At 39.4% G+C, this 16,678-nt stretch overlaps 1 protein-coding gene across 2 annotated transcripts in view; it reads left to right on the forward strand.

The window, feature by feature from the left end:
- LOC111865224 (zinc finger protein 501) overlaps window positions 1–16,678 on the forward strand; it is a 56,508-nt gene that overhangs the window by 32,631 nt on the left and 7,199 nt on the right. For both annotated transcript variants that reach the window (XM_023853157.2, XM_023853150.2), the window contains exons 5-8: window positions 5,950–6,117; window positions 8,697–8,870; window positions 11,950–12,126; window positions 15,414–15,605. In XM_023853157.2, the coding sequence (XP_023708925.1) occupies window positions 5,950–6,117; window positions 8,697–8,870; window positions 11,950–12,126; window positions 15,414–15,605 (711 nt within the window). The remainder of the gene's footprint in view (window positions 1–5,949; window positions 6,118–8,696; window positions 8,871–11,949; window positions 12,127–15,413; window positions 15,606–16,678) is intronic.

Genomic DNA, 16,678 nt, shown 5'->3' on the forward strand with positions numbered 1-16,678 from the left:
TTTTTTTTTTTAATGTGTAAGAGCAGACCGCACGTTTATAGCTCAAGCATTTATCGCGTAATCGTGGCCGTTCGGAGTTTGACGCTATTTCTTGGCAATACATTCCAGATTCAGACCGAGAATGTTTTGTAATTTGTATTTGTATTTGTTTTGTATTTGATGAAGCATAGTTTTGAGAAGGCCCAGTCCTTTGTATCTAGCTTTTTAGGTAATGTGTCATTTTAAAATTTACCGGCATACCTTTTTTATCTTAGATAAAGCAGGTGTTTCCTCTTTTTTACTTTTTGTCTATATTTGGTCCAGACTTCGTAGTCTCCCCAAGAGCAAGCAAGGATGCAACTTGGTCTGTTTTTCAGCCATAATATGGCACAATGAAGCTCAGGAATGTTCTTTGCATCTGCGGACAAGTATTGTGAGGTTATGTGTTATAACATTTAGAATTTCAGTAAACTTAAGTTTGTAACAGTATCTACATCAGTTATCATTTATACCGTTTTTATTCAGCATGTTCAGATGCAACATGTCATTTAATAAATGGAGACTGCAAGTGATAGTGTTCATTTTGTGGTTGCAGTAGGAATGTTTGCAAAATATTTTAAATTGTTTCATTTTGGTCCGTTACACTATTATACATAAAATCAATACAAAGTCCGTCGAGTGTAACAATGTTTTTTAGGTCACTTCTTTCTCACTCTTGCCTTACATGTTTCGGTTTTAGTAAAACCATCTTCAGAGGCACATGGTACTAACAAGAAAACACTGGCGTTGTTTAACTGTACACAGTATATATGCTGTGTGGGCACTGCTACAAATGTCGATGTGTAAAAGCACAACACTAGCTTGGAGTACTGAATGCACGTACAGAATGCACGTTCAACCTTCGCATTCCATCCGAAGTTGCCCTCGCGTTAAAACATCACTATTAAAATATTTAAAAAATATTTAAAAGTTTAAGACTTTTGAAGTAAAATATAAAAATGTTAGGCTGCTTCTTAATTTATCCCGATGTTGGGAGATGTCTTGAGGTTGTATTGGCTTGTAGTTGGATTATTCCTGTGCGTTGTGTGTTGTTACACATTGTTACATTGTTACACTCGACGGACTTTGTATTGATTTTTTGCAAAATAATTTTTAATCTGTATAACGTCTTTAAAAATATATGTATGAAGAAAACTGAATCAGACTGAATTTCTCTCAATGTAAGGAAATTATGCCTGAAGTGTGTTGCGTAAGTTAGATGACTTCCAAAAAGGTGGACACAAAGCTGTTTTTTTAATGTTGTAACAAAAACAAATTGCCTACTGCCAAAAAAGTAATACTCACTCTTAAGAAAAAATATTGTATAAACGTTCACAGTTATTCATATGACAGTTAATTTTGTTCCTCTGTAATTAATTCTGATATCAGTTTGCTAATTCTGCTCCTCCAGCACACACACATACAGAAGGACAGATCCAACAGGAACTCCCTATTCGTTCCAACCAAACATCAAGATATGTAAATCATAATTTGCTTCCCTAGATTTATATAGCCAAACTCACTCATGGAGCTGAGCACTTCTTGAGAAGCCACCAATTGTGCAGCTACTCAAGAACTTCCCAGCATCTCATGAACCCAAAAGTTGATTACCATGTTCACAAGAGTTCTCCCCTGGCCTGTTTCTGTGCAAGATTGATCCAGTCCGTACTACCCCATCCTATCTCTCTAAGAACCATTTTAATATTGTTTTCCTACCTATGTCTTGGTCTTAGTAGTGGTCTCTCTCCTTCTGGCTTTCCCACCAGTATCTTATATGCATTCCACTTTGCCCCCATTCGTGCTACATGTGCTGCCTGTCTCATCCTCCATGACCTGATCATTCTAGTAGTTACTATAGGATTCTGACGATGGTGTGTGTAACACACTGATATGTTAGGTTTTTGGACTTTATCCATCGTCCTGGACGAGTGATCCAGTGATTGAGGCTAGCTCTTTCTAACGGACCCAACTGACTAGGGTTTTCCTTCACCTGAGGACGGAAACAGATCCAGTTTCCGAAACGTCGTGTTTTTATTTTTTATCTTAAAAACCAGGACGATGGATAAAGTCCAAAAATCTAACATATCAGTCTGATCATTCTAATTATACTTGGGGGAAAAGTACAAGTTATGGAGCTCCTCATGCAGTTTTCTCCAACCACTTGTCACTTTGTCTCTCTTCTTTGCAAATATTCTCCACAAACACCCTCATTCCATGTTCCTTCATTGATGTCAGAGACAAAGTTTCACACCCATACAGAAGCACAGACAAAATTATAGTTTTGTATTTTCTAATTTTTATGTGTTTGGACAGCAGATGAGAAGACATAGGGTTCTTTTTGAATGGTAGCAAGCATTGCCCGAGTTCAGTCTTCTCCTAATTTCCTCCTGAATCAGGTTGTGATTTGTTGTCATCGTTCCAAAATACCTCAACTGTGCCACATTTTCAAAACATCTATCTTTACCTATCTTTATGTCATCATTTCGCCCTAAATTTTGGTGACAAGACAGCAACATATACTTAGTTTTCTCTGTTTACTCCTAGATCAACCTCCTTACTAGTGTCATTTAAAGTTTTTGTGTTTTCATTATGGTATCTATAGTATCACCCAGTAGATTCACATCATCACCATAGACCAACAGCTGATGTGTCCCATTTAATTTCAGCCCCACCTGGTTTCCCTGGACCTTCCTAATTGCATATTCTAAGGAGTGGCGATAAAGCATCTCCTTGTTTTAGACTATTCTGGGTAGGAAATTTTATCAGACAAATATTTACGTACACGGACTGTACTATACGGTTCGTTTAAACGCATTTTAATCAACCTAACTTGTTTCATGGGTATCCCAAACTCTATCAGAATATTGTACAATACTTCCCTCCTAACTGAATCGTAGGCTTTCTTGAAGTCTATGAATAGCTGATGTACTGTGTCATTGTACTCCCATTTTCTTCTATAGTATCTGACAAATGCAAAAGATCTGATAAGTAGTTGATCTGTTACATTGAAACCCACACTGATGATCCCCAATAATTTCATCTACATATGGACTTAACCTTGAGAGACGAATATTGCATAAAATTTTGTAAGAAGTTGATAGTAGTGATATCCCACGATAATTACTACAGTCAGTTTATCGCCCTTGTGAGCTGGTACAATAATAGACTCTTCCCACTGATCAGGCAATTTTTCTTTATGCCAAATAGAAGTAATTAGCTTGTGGATCTTAGAACGTAATATTTCACCTCCTGCTTGAATAAGTTCTGCCAGAATTTGATCACTACCTGTATTTCTGTCTGCCTAAAATCATTATCTTATGTACATTCAATAACAATAGTAGTTCTTCCACCTGTTCAAAATGTTGTTGGAATTTGCAAGTAGATCACCATTCTCATCCTTCACTAAGTTACTGCTAGGTTGGTAACCCCTCTTAAAGTCATTCATCTATACAGATCCCTAATGTTCTTGTTCTTACTGTTTGTTGCAAGCTCAACAATTTTGTCTTTTATATATTCCCTCTTTCTTTTCCTGAAATGCCTGCTGGTTTCACGTCTTATATTGTTCAGATAATCCCCATTTATTTCATTTGGATCCTGTAACCACTACAGTTTGGCTTGTTTTCTTTGGTCTAATAAGTTTGAGCATCCTTTGTCAAACCATGGCTTATGCATCTTCATTTCATAATAACCTAGTTATCTCCCTGGCAGAAATTTTGATATTGTCTCTAATAGTTTCCAAGCTTTATTAACATCAACCTCAGTGTCCAAGTTTTCTAAAGCCGCAAACCTATTTGAGATTTCAACATGATATTGCTCTCCTCTACCTTATTTAATTTCTTGAGATTGAACCTCTCCATATGAGATCTGCGTTGTTTACTCACTGTCAGTCTTTCCCTAACCTTTGTCTCCAGCAAGTATTTGTGAGTATGAAAATTCTGCTGACCTGAATGATCAGACATCAAGGATATTTGAATGCCATCTCCTCTCTATCAAAATATGGTCAATTTTGATTGTGCCTCTTCCCATCAGGTGATGTCCAAGTAAATTTATGGATGTTACAATGTAGGAACATTGCACTTTTGACCGAAAGTTTTTTTTGTGGCAAAGTTTACTACTATAACATTATTATTATTACTACTACTGCTGCTGCTGCTGCTGCTGCTGCTGCTGCTGCTGCTGCTTTCCTGCAAACTCTCATTCCAAGTTGTTGGTTTGAAAATGTCTTCCCTGCCTACTTTGGCACTGAAATTTCCCAACAGAATTTTCATATGGTGCTTTGGGAATTTTATCAAATACATGTTCTAGTAGAACCTGTCCTTTATATCATCAGTTTTATCTTCCGTTGGGGCACGAACATTCAGAACGATCATATACACCAGTGATCTCTTACTATTAAGTATGACATCCTATCACTAACAAACTCTGCCCTCTTAACTGCTGATATGATTCTCTTATGTTTGAAAAAATCAGGACCTAATTTATGATTCTCGTTCCTATTTCCATAGTAAAATATATTGTAACGTGTCTGGAATCCAGAAGTCACTTCTATGGAAACGCTAGAACAGACCGTTGCATAAGAAGTAACAATAGCGATACTGTAATTCCAACAGTGAGCTGTTGTATCGAGAACATCGAATCTCCACGGTAACGACAAACAAAGCAACGTCTCCATGGTTATAACAGAAGGTTCATTTGCCTAGCAGCGGCGAGGGTATAAATAGGCCAGCTTCGATGAGAAGCCTTCAGTCGCGGAACAGCCTTCGCAGAAGAAAGCTTCGGATCGCCCGTCTAAAAAGGCAGTTGGAATATCCGTCTGGGTCCAGCATCGCCGGATATTGTAAGCAGTGATTGTGACACTGCAAGTGTAAATGCCTGTAAAGCGTGTGTAAGTGAGCGAAGGAAATAAATCTGCTATATTGGAAGAACGGCGTGAACTTATTTGTAGTGTGACACACAAAACACGCTACAATATATTCACCAGCTGTTTTGGTGCCACCTCCGTCCCATCTGTCCTGTAATCCCACTAAATCTAACTTATATTTTGAGATTACTTCTGCCACTGCCCTGAGTGAACATGCCCTATACATACTTCTGACATTCCAGGTACCGAATCTCATGTCCATTTTCTTTTGCTTAGGTTGTTTATCCACAGAATCCAAGTCTGAGGCTTCTTGAACATTTTCGTAACAATCTTATTGTTATAGTCAGGAATTGTTAGTCCCACTCCCAACCCCCAAGCTGGAAAACATCCCCTTGTTGGCTGTCTGCGACTGCTTATGCAGTATAGTCACAGCTACCCTCCATTCCTGGAGGGCGTCTCCTCCATTTGCAACCTGAGGATGCACCATGCCGTGGTGACAAGGGACCCACCTAACATGGTGTATAGCCAAGAGAATGTGATATTTTGATACAGGCTTATGTTAATTTACTTTTACATTTCCTCTATTTCATGACAATGGCTGACTCACTACAGTAAGGGTGTTGTGTATGTAGTGACTGTTTTGTTATTAAGTTCATCTGTGCAAGAAGGATATAGTTGGTAAGTGATGCAACACACTGAGGCATGACAAATGCATACAGAGCTTTGGATGCAACCTGTAGGGAAGAGACCACGTATGCGTAGATGAGATGACAATACTAAAATTAGTTTTAAAGGTGTGAAGTGTAAGGGTGAGGTTACGTGGTATGCTTTTGTTAACATTGTAATGAACTTTGAAGTTTCATAAATAACAGGATGTTATTGCCTACTTGAGTGACCAGTAGTTTCTCATATGCTCCCAAGAAATATTAGTTAGTTGCAACAAGAACATCTATACAAAGCAACTTACCAGCGTGATGCATCGCAAAGAAGTCATTGTAATGAATGTTTCTGCTGTGTCATATAATGAGACAGCACAGTCATGATTGATATTGTGTGTTGTGCTTTTACAGAACTGCAGGGATTTGCAGAAAGACACGCAAGGTTCCTGTGGTGAGACGTGTCCAGCATCTTGTGATACAAATCAAATCATGAGTATAAAAGTTGAGGATGTATCAGATACAGAAGAGGAGGAAGATCCTGTGCCATTAAAAGTTTCAAGAATAAAGAGTGAACATGAAGTGAGTTGTATGTCTGTGTGCCACTGTTAGGCAGATTTCACAGATGTCCAGAATCGCCTGTTGTTTCTCTCATCTGTCTCTCTGTGCATGTGAAACCACTGTATTGTGGTGAATGGATTATGAAGATTCCTCTTAAAAGGTCTATTTGTCTTATTTAGAGAAAGGTATACCAGTTTTGTGGTGTGAAATATGTTATCATCATCTCTTGATGCAATGGGTTTATTAATTTTAAAGTTGAGGAAGTCTTGACATATTCCCTCCATCTTCAGGATCAAAGAGGAGGCCAAACATGAAACCAGCAAGAAGCTGGTACAAGGAGAGATGGACCTCTGCTTGCCAAATGTTTGCTGGCTTTTTATATGGCTTCATTGTCAATCCTGAAGATGGAGGTGATGTTTTCCTCCAGAACTGCAGGTCTTTTCCAAACTACACACTGTTACAACACAGAAGTCTTCATATTCATTGCTGTGTAGAAAATGGGGCAAGAAGGAGCTATGTAAGTTGGGTAGTAGTTGATGTTATCTGTTGAGCTGTTGTCAGTGGTTGTAAGAGTCGCATATCATATACATATGTTTCCCAGCAATAGTGTCATTATACAAGCTGTGCTATGATTGGTGCAAAAGAACCAGAGTGTTGATGACTAGCCACATGTATCATAGATATTTGGAATGATTTGTCTGTGCATAGTTCAAATTATTCTCCTATATGGTGTTTACTTGTTGCTGTTGCATGCTCTGTGGCTCTGTCAAAGTTGTCCACCAATAGCTTTGGTTTTCATATCAGTAGTAAATGATCTGTGGTGGGAGCCATGCCAGGGAAGCAGGAGGGAGGTACTCGAATGTTGGCATGTGAACTACAGTAGGATTCTTGGATTCAGAGTTCCATTGGCAGTGTGAACTACAGTAGGATTCTTGGATTCAGAGTTCCATTGGCAGTAGTGGTCTTTATAATAGTTCTTACATTGAGGAAAAACATGTTTGTTGTGTCTTGTCTACAGAGAAAAGAATTTTATTACTTTGTTAAGATTTGCATGGCCAGACAGAATAAATATTTTGATACAGGCTTGTGTTAATTTATTTTTCCATTTTCTCAGTTCCAAGACATGGCTGACTCATTACAGTAACAGACCTATGTATTTAATGTCTCTTTTATTATTAACACATTGCGGACCAGCGCTAAAATATTTAAATCACCCTGAGGCTGCTATTATTAAACCTACTATCGTAACTTGTGCACTGTTTAGTTTAAAAATTAATATAAAATCTAATTAATTTCATGAACTAAATTTTTTGGAGGACACTTACCAATGCTCCTAGAATTGCTTGAGTGTGTGATATTTCTAGAAGCATTCCCCTTTGTGAAGTGGCATTACACAGAACTTGCAATTGTAGACATACTCTTTTTGTGTGTGTGAATTGTGCAAACAGACATTGCCTAGAAGGATGCTTCCCCTTAGAATGTTCACTCTTCACAATTTTCATGAGGGTATGTTTCCGTATATCACCCAAGAGTCGCCCTGGGGGGTCCACATCAGGCTTGTGTGGGGTGGGAGTTGATGGGCCCGGTCACACTAAGTCTGTGTCTGACTCTGGTTCTGCTGCCACCATCTGATCTGTAGCCCAGGCCTTTGCCACATTCATCAAAATTGCTTTGTATTTCAATTTCGAATTAGGGTTTAGATTTTTGTGATTTTTTTTTTTAGACTTTTTACTCTCCCCAAAATGTTATTACTGCCATTATTGTCGGAGCTACTGTCACTTTTACTGTCTGTGGCCACAATTCTTTGTTCTCCCCTGTCACTGCCGCTCTCTGAAACACCATGACTACGTGACTCACAAGCCAGGTCATCTAGCTCATCGGAGAAGAATTTGTCCTTGTCCATACCCCACCACTAACTTCTGGCTGATACATACAGCTCGAAGAGCATCAAAGCCTTTTCATTTATAGTGGGTTAAGAAAACAGCGAGGTCAAGTTACTGACAAGTAAGCAAACATTCCAGAGTTTTATTATGCCATTGCGTGCAACTTGGGTGGCGCCAGAGCAAGGTATAGTTTGTTACAACCTAACATGTCCTAATATCACGATATCATGCGACTGGTCCGCCACATTTAAAAACCAAAAGCATGATATCATGCAACTGGTCCTCAATGTGTTAAGATGGTCATTGCATAGATATTATTGTAGGTAGGTGATCATAGCATGCTAGTGAGATATAAGAAATGCTATGTATGAGCGGCATATAACAACATACGAAGCACCCATATCAAGACGACCAAATGCAGCGCACTGGATTCCACATTTTAACAAATATTTTGTGAAATTGTAGGGCTTAAGAACAAACAGTGGTTTGAAATTGACTTTGCATTAACACGTGATATGAAATTTGATGTGCAGTAAAACAATTTGGGGAAGAAAACATATACTGAAGATAGAAATAAAAATTGTATTGAGGTGGTAATATATGTGTGCTTGTATATACAAAGCAACTTTTGCAGTGTGAAGAAGTCATAGTAATGAATGTGTTTTGTATTTTGTGTTTTGAGAGAGCACAATCATGAATGTTACATGTTTTGTGCAGTTACAGAACTGCATGACTTTGCAAGATATGCAAGGATCGTGTAGTGAGTCAAGTCCAGCATCTCATGATGCAGATCAGATCGCCAGGATAAAAGTTGAGGATGTATCAGATATAGAAGAGGAGGAGGAGGATCCTATGTCATTAAAATATTCAGGAATAAAAACTGAACATGTGGTGAGTTGTATGTCTATGTGTCATTACGAAGCAGATTTGACATATGTTCAGAATTGTTTGTTGTCTTTCTCATCTGTCTCCCTGTGCACATGAAACCACTGTATGTATTGTGGTGAATAGTTTTTGAAGAGCCCTTTCCAGAATGTTTGTTTTGTTTCATTGCACATTGCCTGTAGCATTCACTTGCATTTTGTCTTGACACAGTCCACACAGAGCATTTTACACCTAAATGGGAAAATAAAATAAATTTATCACAAGAATTAGAATAGATGAAATTTGAGAGATGCTTGCCACCAGTCTTTTCAGGATCTTTATCTTTTCATTTGCTGTCAGAAAACATTGATACGAAGTATACACATACCTGGAGGGGCACGTGGTAGCGTAGTTGGTTGAGGCACAATGCTACAAGCTAGAAGGTCGCGGGTTCAAGTCCTGATGAGGTCATTGAATTTTTTCAATTGCCCTAATCCTTCCAGCTGCAGTATGGCCCTGGGGTCGACTCAGCCTCTAACAGAAATGAGTACCAGGAATATTCTTTAGGGTAAATGGTGGTCGGCGCATAGGGCTGACAACCTTGCCGCCATCTATGAGCCGATTTTCTAGAAAATTTGGGAACCTCAACATCTCACAACCCCATAGGCCTCCACGGCCTGTTACAGGGATACCTTTGCTTTTTTACACATATCTGGAGTTTTACCTTGTGCTTAATGAGTGTGATACATGGTTTCTCATCTCAAGTAGAAAATGTAGTATTGTGTCTTTTTGGACAGGGTGCTGACGGGAATAATTGGTACTAAGAAGGAGCAAGTAACAGAAAGCTGGAGCAAAATGTATAATAAGTTTTACAGTTTGTGTTCATTAGAGAAGGCTGTTGATATGGTCAGATGAAATGAAATGAGATGGGTGGTTCATGCAACGTGTGAGGCATAAATAGAGTTCAGGATGGGGAACCCAAAGGGAAGAAATCACTTCAGGGATCTCAGATACTTCTTTAAATGGCACCCTGCTTGCCTTTTCAGCTACAAGTAGCAAGTCCTTGTTGCAGCGTTACCTTTTTTCTTACATATCAAGGTTCCCTGACTGCTGCTGCTGCTGTTGTTACTACCTAGATTAAAGAAGATGAGAAATGAAGCCAAGGTCACACTCCCACAAGCCTCTTGCATCAATCTGTCACATGACACTATGCTGTGAACACGCATTGTTGTTTTTATATGAGTGCTTTTTTGACTTCATGTTTTGTTTTGTCTGAAATGGATGGCAAAATTGAGCAACGTGTCTGCATAAAGTTGTATGTGAAGCTCAGTAAATCCACTGCCGAAACCCTTGAAATGCTCTGTGAGGCTGTTGGAGAACATTCTTTAAGCTGGACAGTGGTTTTTGAATGACATTCATGTTTCAATGGCAGTTGAGTGTCAGTTGAAGATGACGAATGTTCAGGGCAATCAAGTGCCAGCAAAATGACAGAAAATGTTGGAAAAATTGAGAACTCATCAACGAAGACCATTGCCAAGCAATCCATAGCTTGCAGACACCGTTGGGATCAGTCATGGAGTTTGCCAGGAGATCATAACAGAAAATTTGAACATGCGTCACATTGCCATTAAGTTTGTTTCCCAATTCTTGAAAAATGATCAAAAGCAGCTGGCAGGTAAACATGTGTCTTGAGCTATGAGAGAAGGCTAATGGGGACCCAACTGTTATCTCTAGGATCATAACAGGTGATCAAAATTGGATTTACGGTTATGATCCAAAAATAAAGCAACAGTTGTTGCACTGGAAGAGCCCACAATCACCAAGAACAAGAAAGGCTTGACAGGTCTGAATTCGACAAAGAGCATGCCCATTTTCTTTATGCGAATGTGATTGTTCACCATGAATTTATTCCTCCTAACATTATGTTCAGCTCTGACTTTTACTGTGATGTTTTGAGATGCTTGAGAGAAAAATGCGTGATGAAAAAGATGAGAAATTTGGTGCAGCCACAATTACAACAGTGTGCCTGCCCACATGTCCCTGAAAACCACAGAGTTTGACTAACAACAACATGGTTATCAAGTAGTTACTATAGGATTCTGACGATGGTGTATAACACACTGATATGTTGGGTTTTTGGACTTTAATAGGTGTTTTCCTTCACCTGAGGACGGAAACAGATCCAGTTTCCAAAATGTCGTGTTTTTATTTGTTATCTTAATAACCAGGATGATGGATAAAGTCCAAAAACCCAACATATCAACATGGTTATCGTTCCCCGTCCTCCCTACTCGCTGGACCTAGTCCCGTGTGATTTCACTTTGTTTCCTAAATTTAAAATGAAACTGAAGGGACAGAGTTTTGAAGCAGTGTCTGAAATCCAAAGGGAATTGCAAACGGTACTCGACAGCATTATGGAAGTTGACTTCCACAGTGATATGAAGCTTGGAAAAAAATTATGGCGTCACTGTATATGTTCAAGGTGATCATTTTGATGGAGGTGACAGCCAGAATTGAGTAAGTTAAGCCAGAATTTCTTCTTTGACCAAGTCTGGGAACTTTCTGATACACTTTGTGTATATATATAACTTCTTTGGTGTATATCAGTGAAGAAACTACAAATTTTTGTCAGTCAAGGTAAGGTTGAGCATAAGACTGCCATCTATTAATAAGAAATTGAAACACAGTCTATCTGCAAACTTCAAATCAGGTTGGAGATGTAGCAAGCCTGTTTAGATAGAATGGCTGACCACATCCAAGAGGCACTGGCAGTCAACAAGACATTCCAGTTCTAATGTTGGATGGTATTGACTGGGACTGTTTAGATTAGGACAGGGATTGCTAACAGGTTCTTGTCAACACAGTAATGAACTTAAGGTTCCATAAGTGGCAGGCAGTTTTCTGCACTAGCTGAGAGACCATTAGATTCTGAAGTAGAAGGCTGATCCAGGTAGTTAGTAATTAGTTTGAAAGCTGTGGATAACAATATCTGTATAATGCAGCATTTATGCTTTTGACACAGAAAAATTGGTCATTATATTGAAAGTATGTTGTAGTTCATGTAATGAGAGAGAACATGGCTGTTATGGGTAATTTGGTTTTACAGAACTGCATGGATTTAGAGAAGGATGTATCATTTTCATCAAGGGAGGCATGTCCAGTATATTCCTATGATGCAAATAATTTCGTCAGTATTAAAGTTGAGGAAGTCTCAGGTATAGATGAAGAGCAGGAGGATCCTCTGCTTCTAACATCTCCACAAAGGAGGGCCAGCAAACGAGAGGTGAGTTGTTACTCTGTGTATGTACTATTAGGTTTCGTCTCCAGCTCTGTGTCTTTCCAGTGATGCGCTCCACTGTGATTTGTGGATTATGAAGTGCTCTTACTCAGATATGTCTCAGGATGCTTGTATTTTGTTGCACATTGATTTTGAATTATGTCTTCAAATTTTTAAGGCATTCTAACATACAGAGGGTTAGGAATTGAGTAAGTTGAAAAATGCTGAAGAGAAAAGTGATAGCCGCCTTCCACGTTTTCTTTGACATGCATTGCAATTAAGTTTCGTTTTGATACTACAGACTGTTTGAATTCCTCACACAACTACTACAAGCTGTAAATATTTTTGAGATTGTCGTTTTTTTTTTAATTTGGTACAGTTTATGTCCATACAACAAGACAGAGTTGTCATTAGTGTTAGCTCTCTGTAACAGGAGAAAATATTATTTTCTATATATATGTGACAGTGGTTGACAGATTATTGAGATATGTTGGACATTGTCCATTGTCTGAAGTGTAATTTATGTACACATTACATAAGAAGTTTTCCCATTATACTGCAACACGACTCCAAGAAGTTTGAACCTTGCATTCAGAGAAATGTTGCAGAAGGTTCCATTGCTAGGTAATGTGAAGCCAAGGAACTGTGGGGCATGGCTCTTTCTCATCAGTCTACAACAAAGCGATTTGCAGAGAGCCTGAGAACTAACAGGGCAGCCCCTGTTATTGGAGCCTGAAACCTAACAATATGTCTTTGTCATCAGAGCTAGAAACCGAAAGCAATGTAACATTACAAAGGATGGTGCATACTTGTACATTGTGTAATTATTTGTGAATAAGATGATTCAGTGTGTAAAAGATTCAGCTGCTCATCCAGGCTCTGTGTATAGTTACTAGCACAAGACAGCTGGTGTCAGAAGTGGGATTGCTGTTGGATTAAGGAAATGGACCAGACATTTGAACATCTGCTATGTAGACGAGAAGGGTTGAGGGCTGCCATAAGTGCTGGCCAAGAAGAGACAAATGTCAAAATGCAGGTCACTGTAAGTGTTGGCCAAAAAAGGTGGAAGCCTTAATAAAGGCCAGCCAGGAGGAGGTAATGGGCGGCCAAGGGACAGTGGAATCTAATAAGTGTCATCCCATTAGCCGAGGTTCAATCCAAGGAAACCCTTGCCAAACGTGTGGAGCAAATTCTGGTTTGTATCTACCAGAGGACATGGGGCCCCAGTGAGGAGCTCCTCAGTGAGATACAAAGTGAGACAAAGCTGGCAGAAGTTGAAACCTTAGTGGGTCTAGGAGACAGTGGGACTGAAGCATCCTGTGTTGAAGGATAGAACAACCAAGAGACCACAGTCACCAGTGTCCAGTGCAGCAGGACGGGACAGTTTGTGTGCTGGGAGTGTGGAGGCCATGGGGCATCATACATTAGAATGTTGATGGGATACCCCTAGAAGTCCTCTCGGGGTAGATGTTGACTGGGACTTGAGAAATGAGTAGGACATTGTGCCATTAGACCAACCCTCTTGCTACACTATCAACGTGTGATGACAGGTCAGCCATAACAGCCTAAATGGTAAGGGCCGGGCTTGGCACAAACCATGTCTTGTGACCATTGACACTGGGGCATCAGTAGTGATCACCAGGCTGGATGTCAATGTAAGACTGTCCAAGAGAAAACTGACCCAGCAATATGTGCAACAGATGTCGTCATGCAAGAACAGCCCTGTATTGAAGGAAGTGTTGGTAGATATTCTTCGCTGAGATCGCAGATGAGTTTATTCCAGGGGCTGGATGTCTTACATGATCACAATATGTCATTGGATTTGGAGCACAGCGTGCTACAACTGGGAGAGGAAGAAGTGGCTGTATGGCACTGTGGGCATGCCCCTCTTCTTTTCCCTATGTGATTGGCAACATTGAAGTAGCAGGTTGGTGTTTTAAGGTCATGACCATGCAGTTGAAAGGCTCCTTGAAGGTGATGGATGTTCCAAAGCCATCCACCTAGCTGGTCTGTGCAGGACAAGAATGCTGGATCAGCCCCCAAGGAGATTGTCTGTTAGGAAGGCATAAAACCACTAGAGGCAAAGCCATGCTAAGACTTCAAGAGGATTATGCCAGACAGAACGTAGAACCTTAACTAGTGAGAAGCTAGTGACAGCAGTGTGTAGCCAGTTCTACAAGGAATGCTGGACAATATCCAAAGTGGAAGGACAAAAGATAGGGCCAATACACTATTGTGGCACAATTTGTGAGGGCCCCCACGATGTAAAAGGGAGACGACCTCATAGTGGGGGTCATACCATTTTTGGTCCAGAATTGTCAGCAGTTGTGGCACGAATTTCGCATCCACCCTTTTCATTCCCAAATCTTCTGTCAAAATTCGCTGAACTGAGCTCCAAGTCACTCCCAACAGCTCCACAATTTCTTCAGTGGTCTGTCATCAATCTTCCTTGATGATTTCACGAATTTTTTCAAAATTTTCATGTGTTCGGGCCGTGGAAGGACGACCAGAACGAGGTTTGTCATCAATTGAAATTTCACCATTTTTGAAGCGGGAAAACCACTCAAACACTTGAGTTTCCCCATAGCATTGTCCTTGTATGCCGTTTTTAACATTTCAAGAGTTTCTGTTCCACTTTTCCCGAGCAAAAAGCAGAATTTCACCGCCGCACGCTGTTCACGAAAATCAGGTATTGCAAAAACGACCATCACACAAAACAGTTGTCACTATAAACTCTGCCGAAACTAGTCCTTACATTCTGAAGCAACGGTAGTCGGCTTATCGACTCAGGAATGTTAGTTCTATGCGCTCAGCGGCAAAAACGCGGTACTACAAAAGCTCTGCCCACAAAAAAATTAGTTCGGTTTCTTTTGGGTACCCCATCGTATATTATATCCTTTGATGAAATTACAAACCCTTTTAATACTGTAGTCTTTTCAGAATTACTTATGAATTGTTGTTCTACTTTGAAATAATGAAAGACTTGAAATAGTCATAATTGTAGGCTATCGCAGTAAGGGAAAGTAAACGTAAAGCCTTCTTGATTATTTAAATTATGATATGTGTCTCAGGTATTAGTCAGAGGTGAAAATTTTAATGTAATCCATGTATTTCAGGTAAGAATATGAAAAGTTTTGCATTGGTACTATCTGTTTGTTCATGATAATCTGTTTTGAAGACTCGTTTAAAGATATATAATGTGTTAATTCCCTTTCATCTCTTATATTTACACTGCATACAGTTCCCTGAACTAATTTATTTCAGTATCTTTGAACTATATTTATACTGTACAGAGACCTAGGGTGATGGCAGTAAATGCTGAACATGCAGAGGTGCTGAAGGCGGCTAAAACGCTGTTCTGCAAGCGACACCGCACCCTCTGTAGATGGCTGTCCCCGAGTACCACGAAGAGACAACTGAATAGAAGAGTGTCAGATGCCTGGGCTACGTTACCTGAAATTGAAAAGAACATTTACATATCGGAGGTAATGTATGTTTGATTTGTTTCATCCTTTTCTGTCACACTAGCAGTATTATAAAAGGTGAATTAATTTCGTCCAGTGTGACTTATAAAAGCTTAATTAATTCCATCCAGTGTGACTGATGAACCAGTTTAGCTTGACCAGCTTCGATAAGTTTGATTTGTTTCATCCTGGTCTGTCACACTAACAATATTATAAAAGGTTAATTAATTAACCTTTTATAATAAGGAGGTAATGTACTTTCATGGTCACTGCCAAGCACTGTCACTTTTGTTCCATTTTCCTTTAGTGCCTGACAGGAAGGACATTGTGTCATATTATTCAATGTGTAAACCTCAGAAATAATCAAGCCTTCACTCTTTGATCATAATAGATAGCAATCAGAGCTGATGCTACCCAAGATTTGTTCTTCCAAATGGAGTAAAACCTCACTAATTTGGACTAATTGGGATTGAACCCTTGTCTAAATTAGCAAAGTCTGAATTATAGAAGTACTAATGAAAATATGTTCAAGGAGTTATAAAATATTATAAAAAGTAGGCCTACTAAAACACTAACATGCACTATTCACATAAATGTAGAAAGTTGTAGGTTAGCACTTTGCATATCTGCCCTCTCACAGCCAGTTTTATAGATCTAGGATCCTTTGGCTTTAAACCTCTTTTAAAATGGCCCTGATGTTTGATGCTAGCGTTGCATGCTGCAATTTGTTATTGCTGATCGCGGCAGTATGATCAAGGTCAAAATGTGCAAAAAGGAAACAGTTGTCTGAATTATTTCAAATCCCAAATTAGTGAGGTTTCACTGTATTTATATATTTGCATACACATTTACTTACAGAAACGCGTTTTCTAATACTAGGTGGTTCAAATATGACTGGGACTGATTTTTTGTAAACAAGCCGCACTGCACAGTAGCTGTGCGACCTTGAGAGATTGTAGCCACAACCTCCACTCTCCCTCCTGTTAAGGTTATAACCTGTTCAGTGCTGTCTGGGAGTTGCTAGAGGGATGAGCATACAGAAGGTACCGCAGAGTGTGGAACAACGCATTGTGATCAAATTCCTTGCAGAAAAC

Source organism: Cryptotermes secundus, unplaced genomic scaffold, assembly GCF_002891405.2.
Source record: "Cryptotermes secundus unplaced genomic scaffold, Csec_1.0 scaffold806, whole genome shotgun sequence".
Lineage (NCBI taxonomy): Eukaryota > Metazoa > Arthropoda > Insecta > Blattodea > Kalotermitidae > Cryptotermes > Cryptotermes secundus.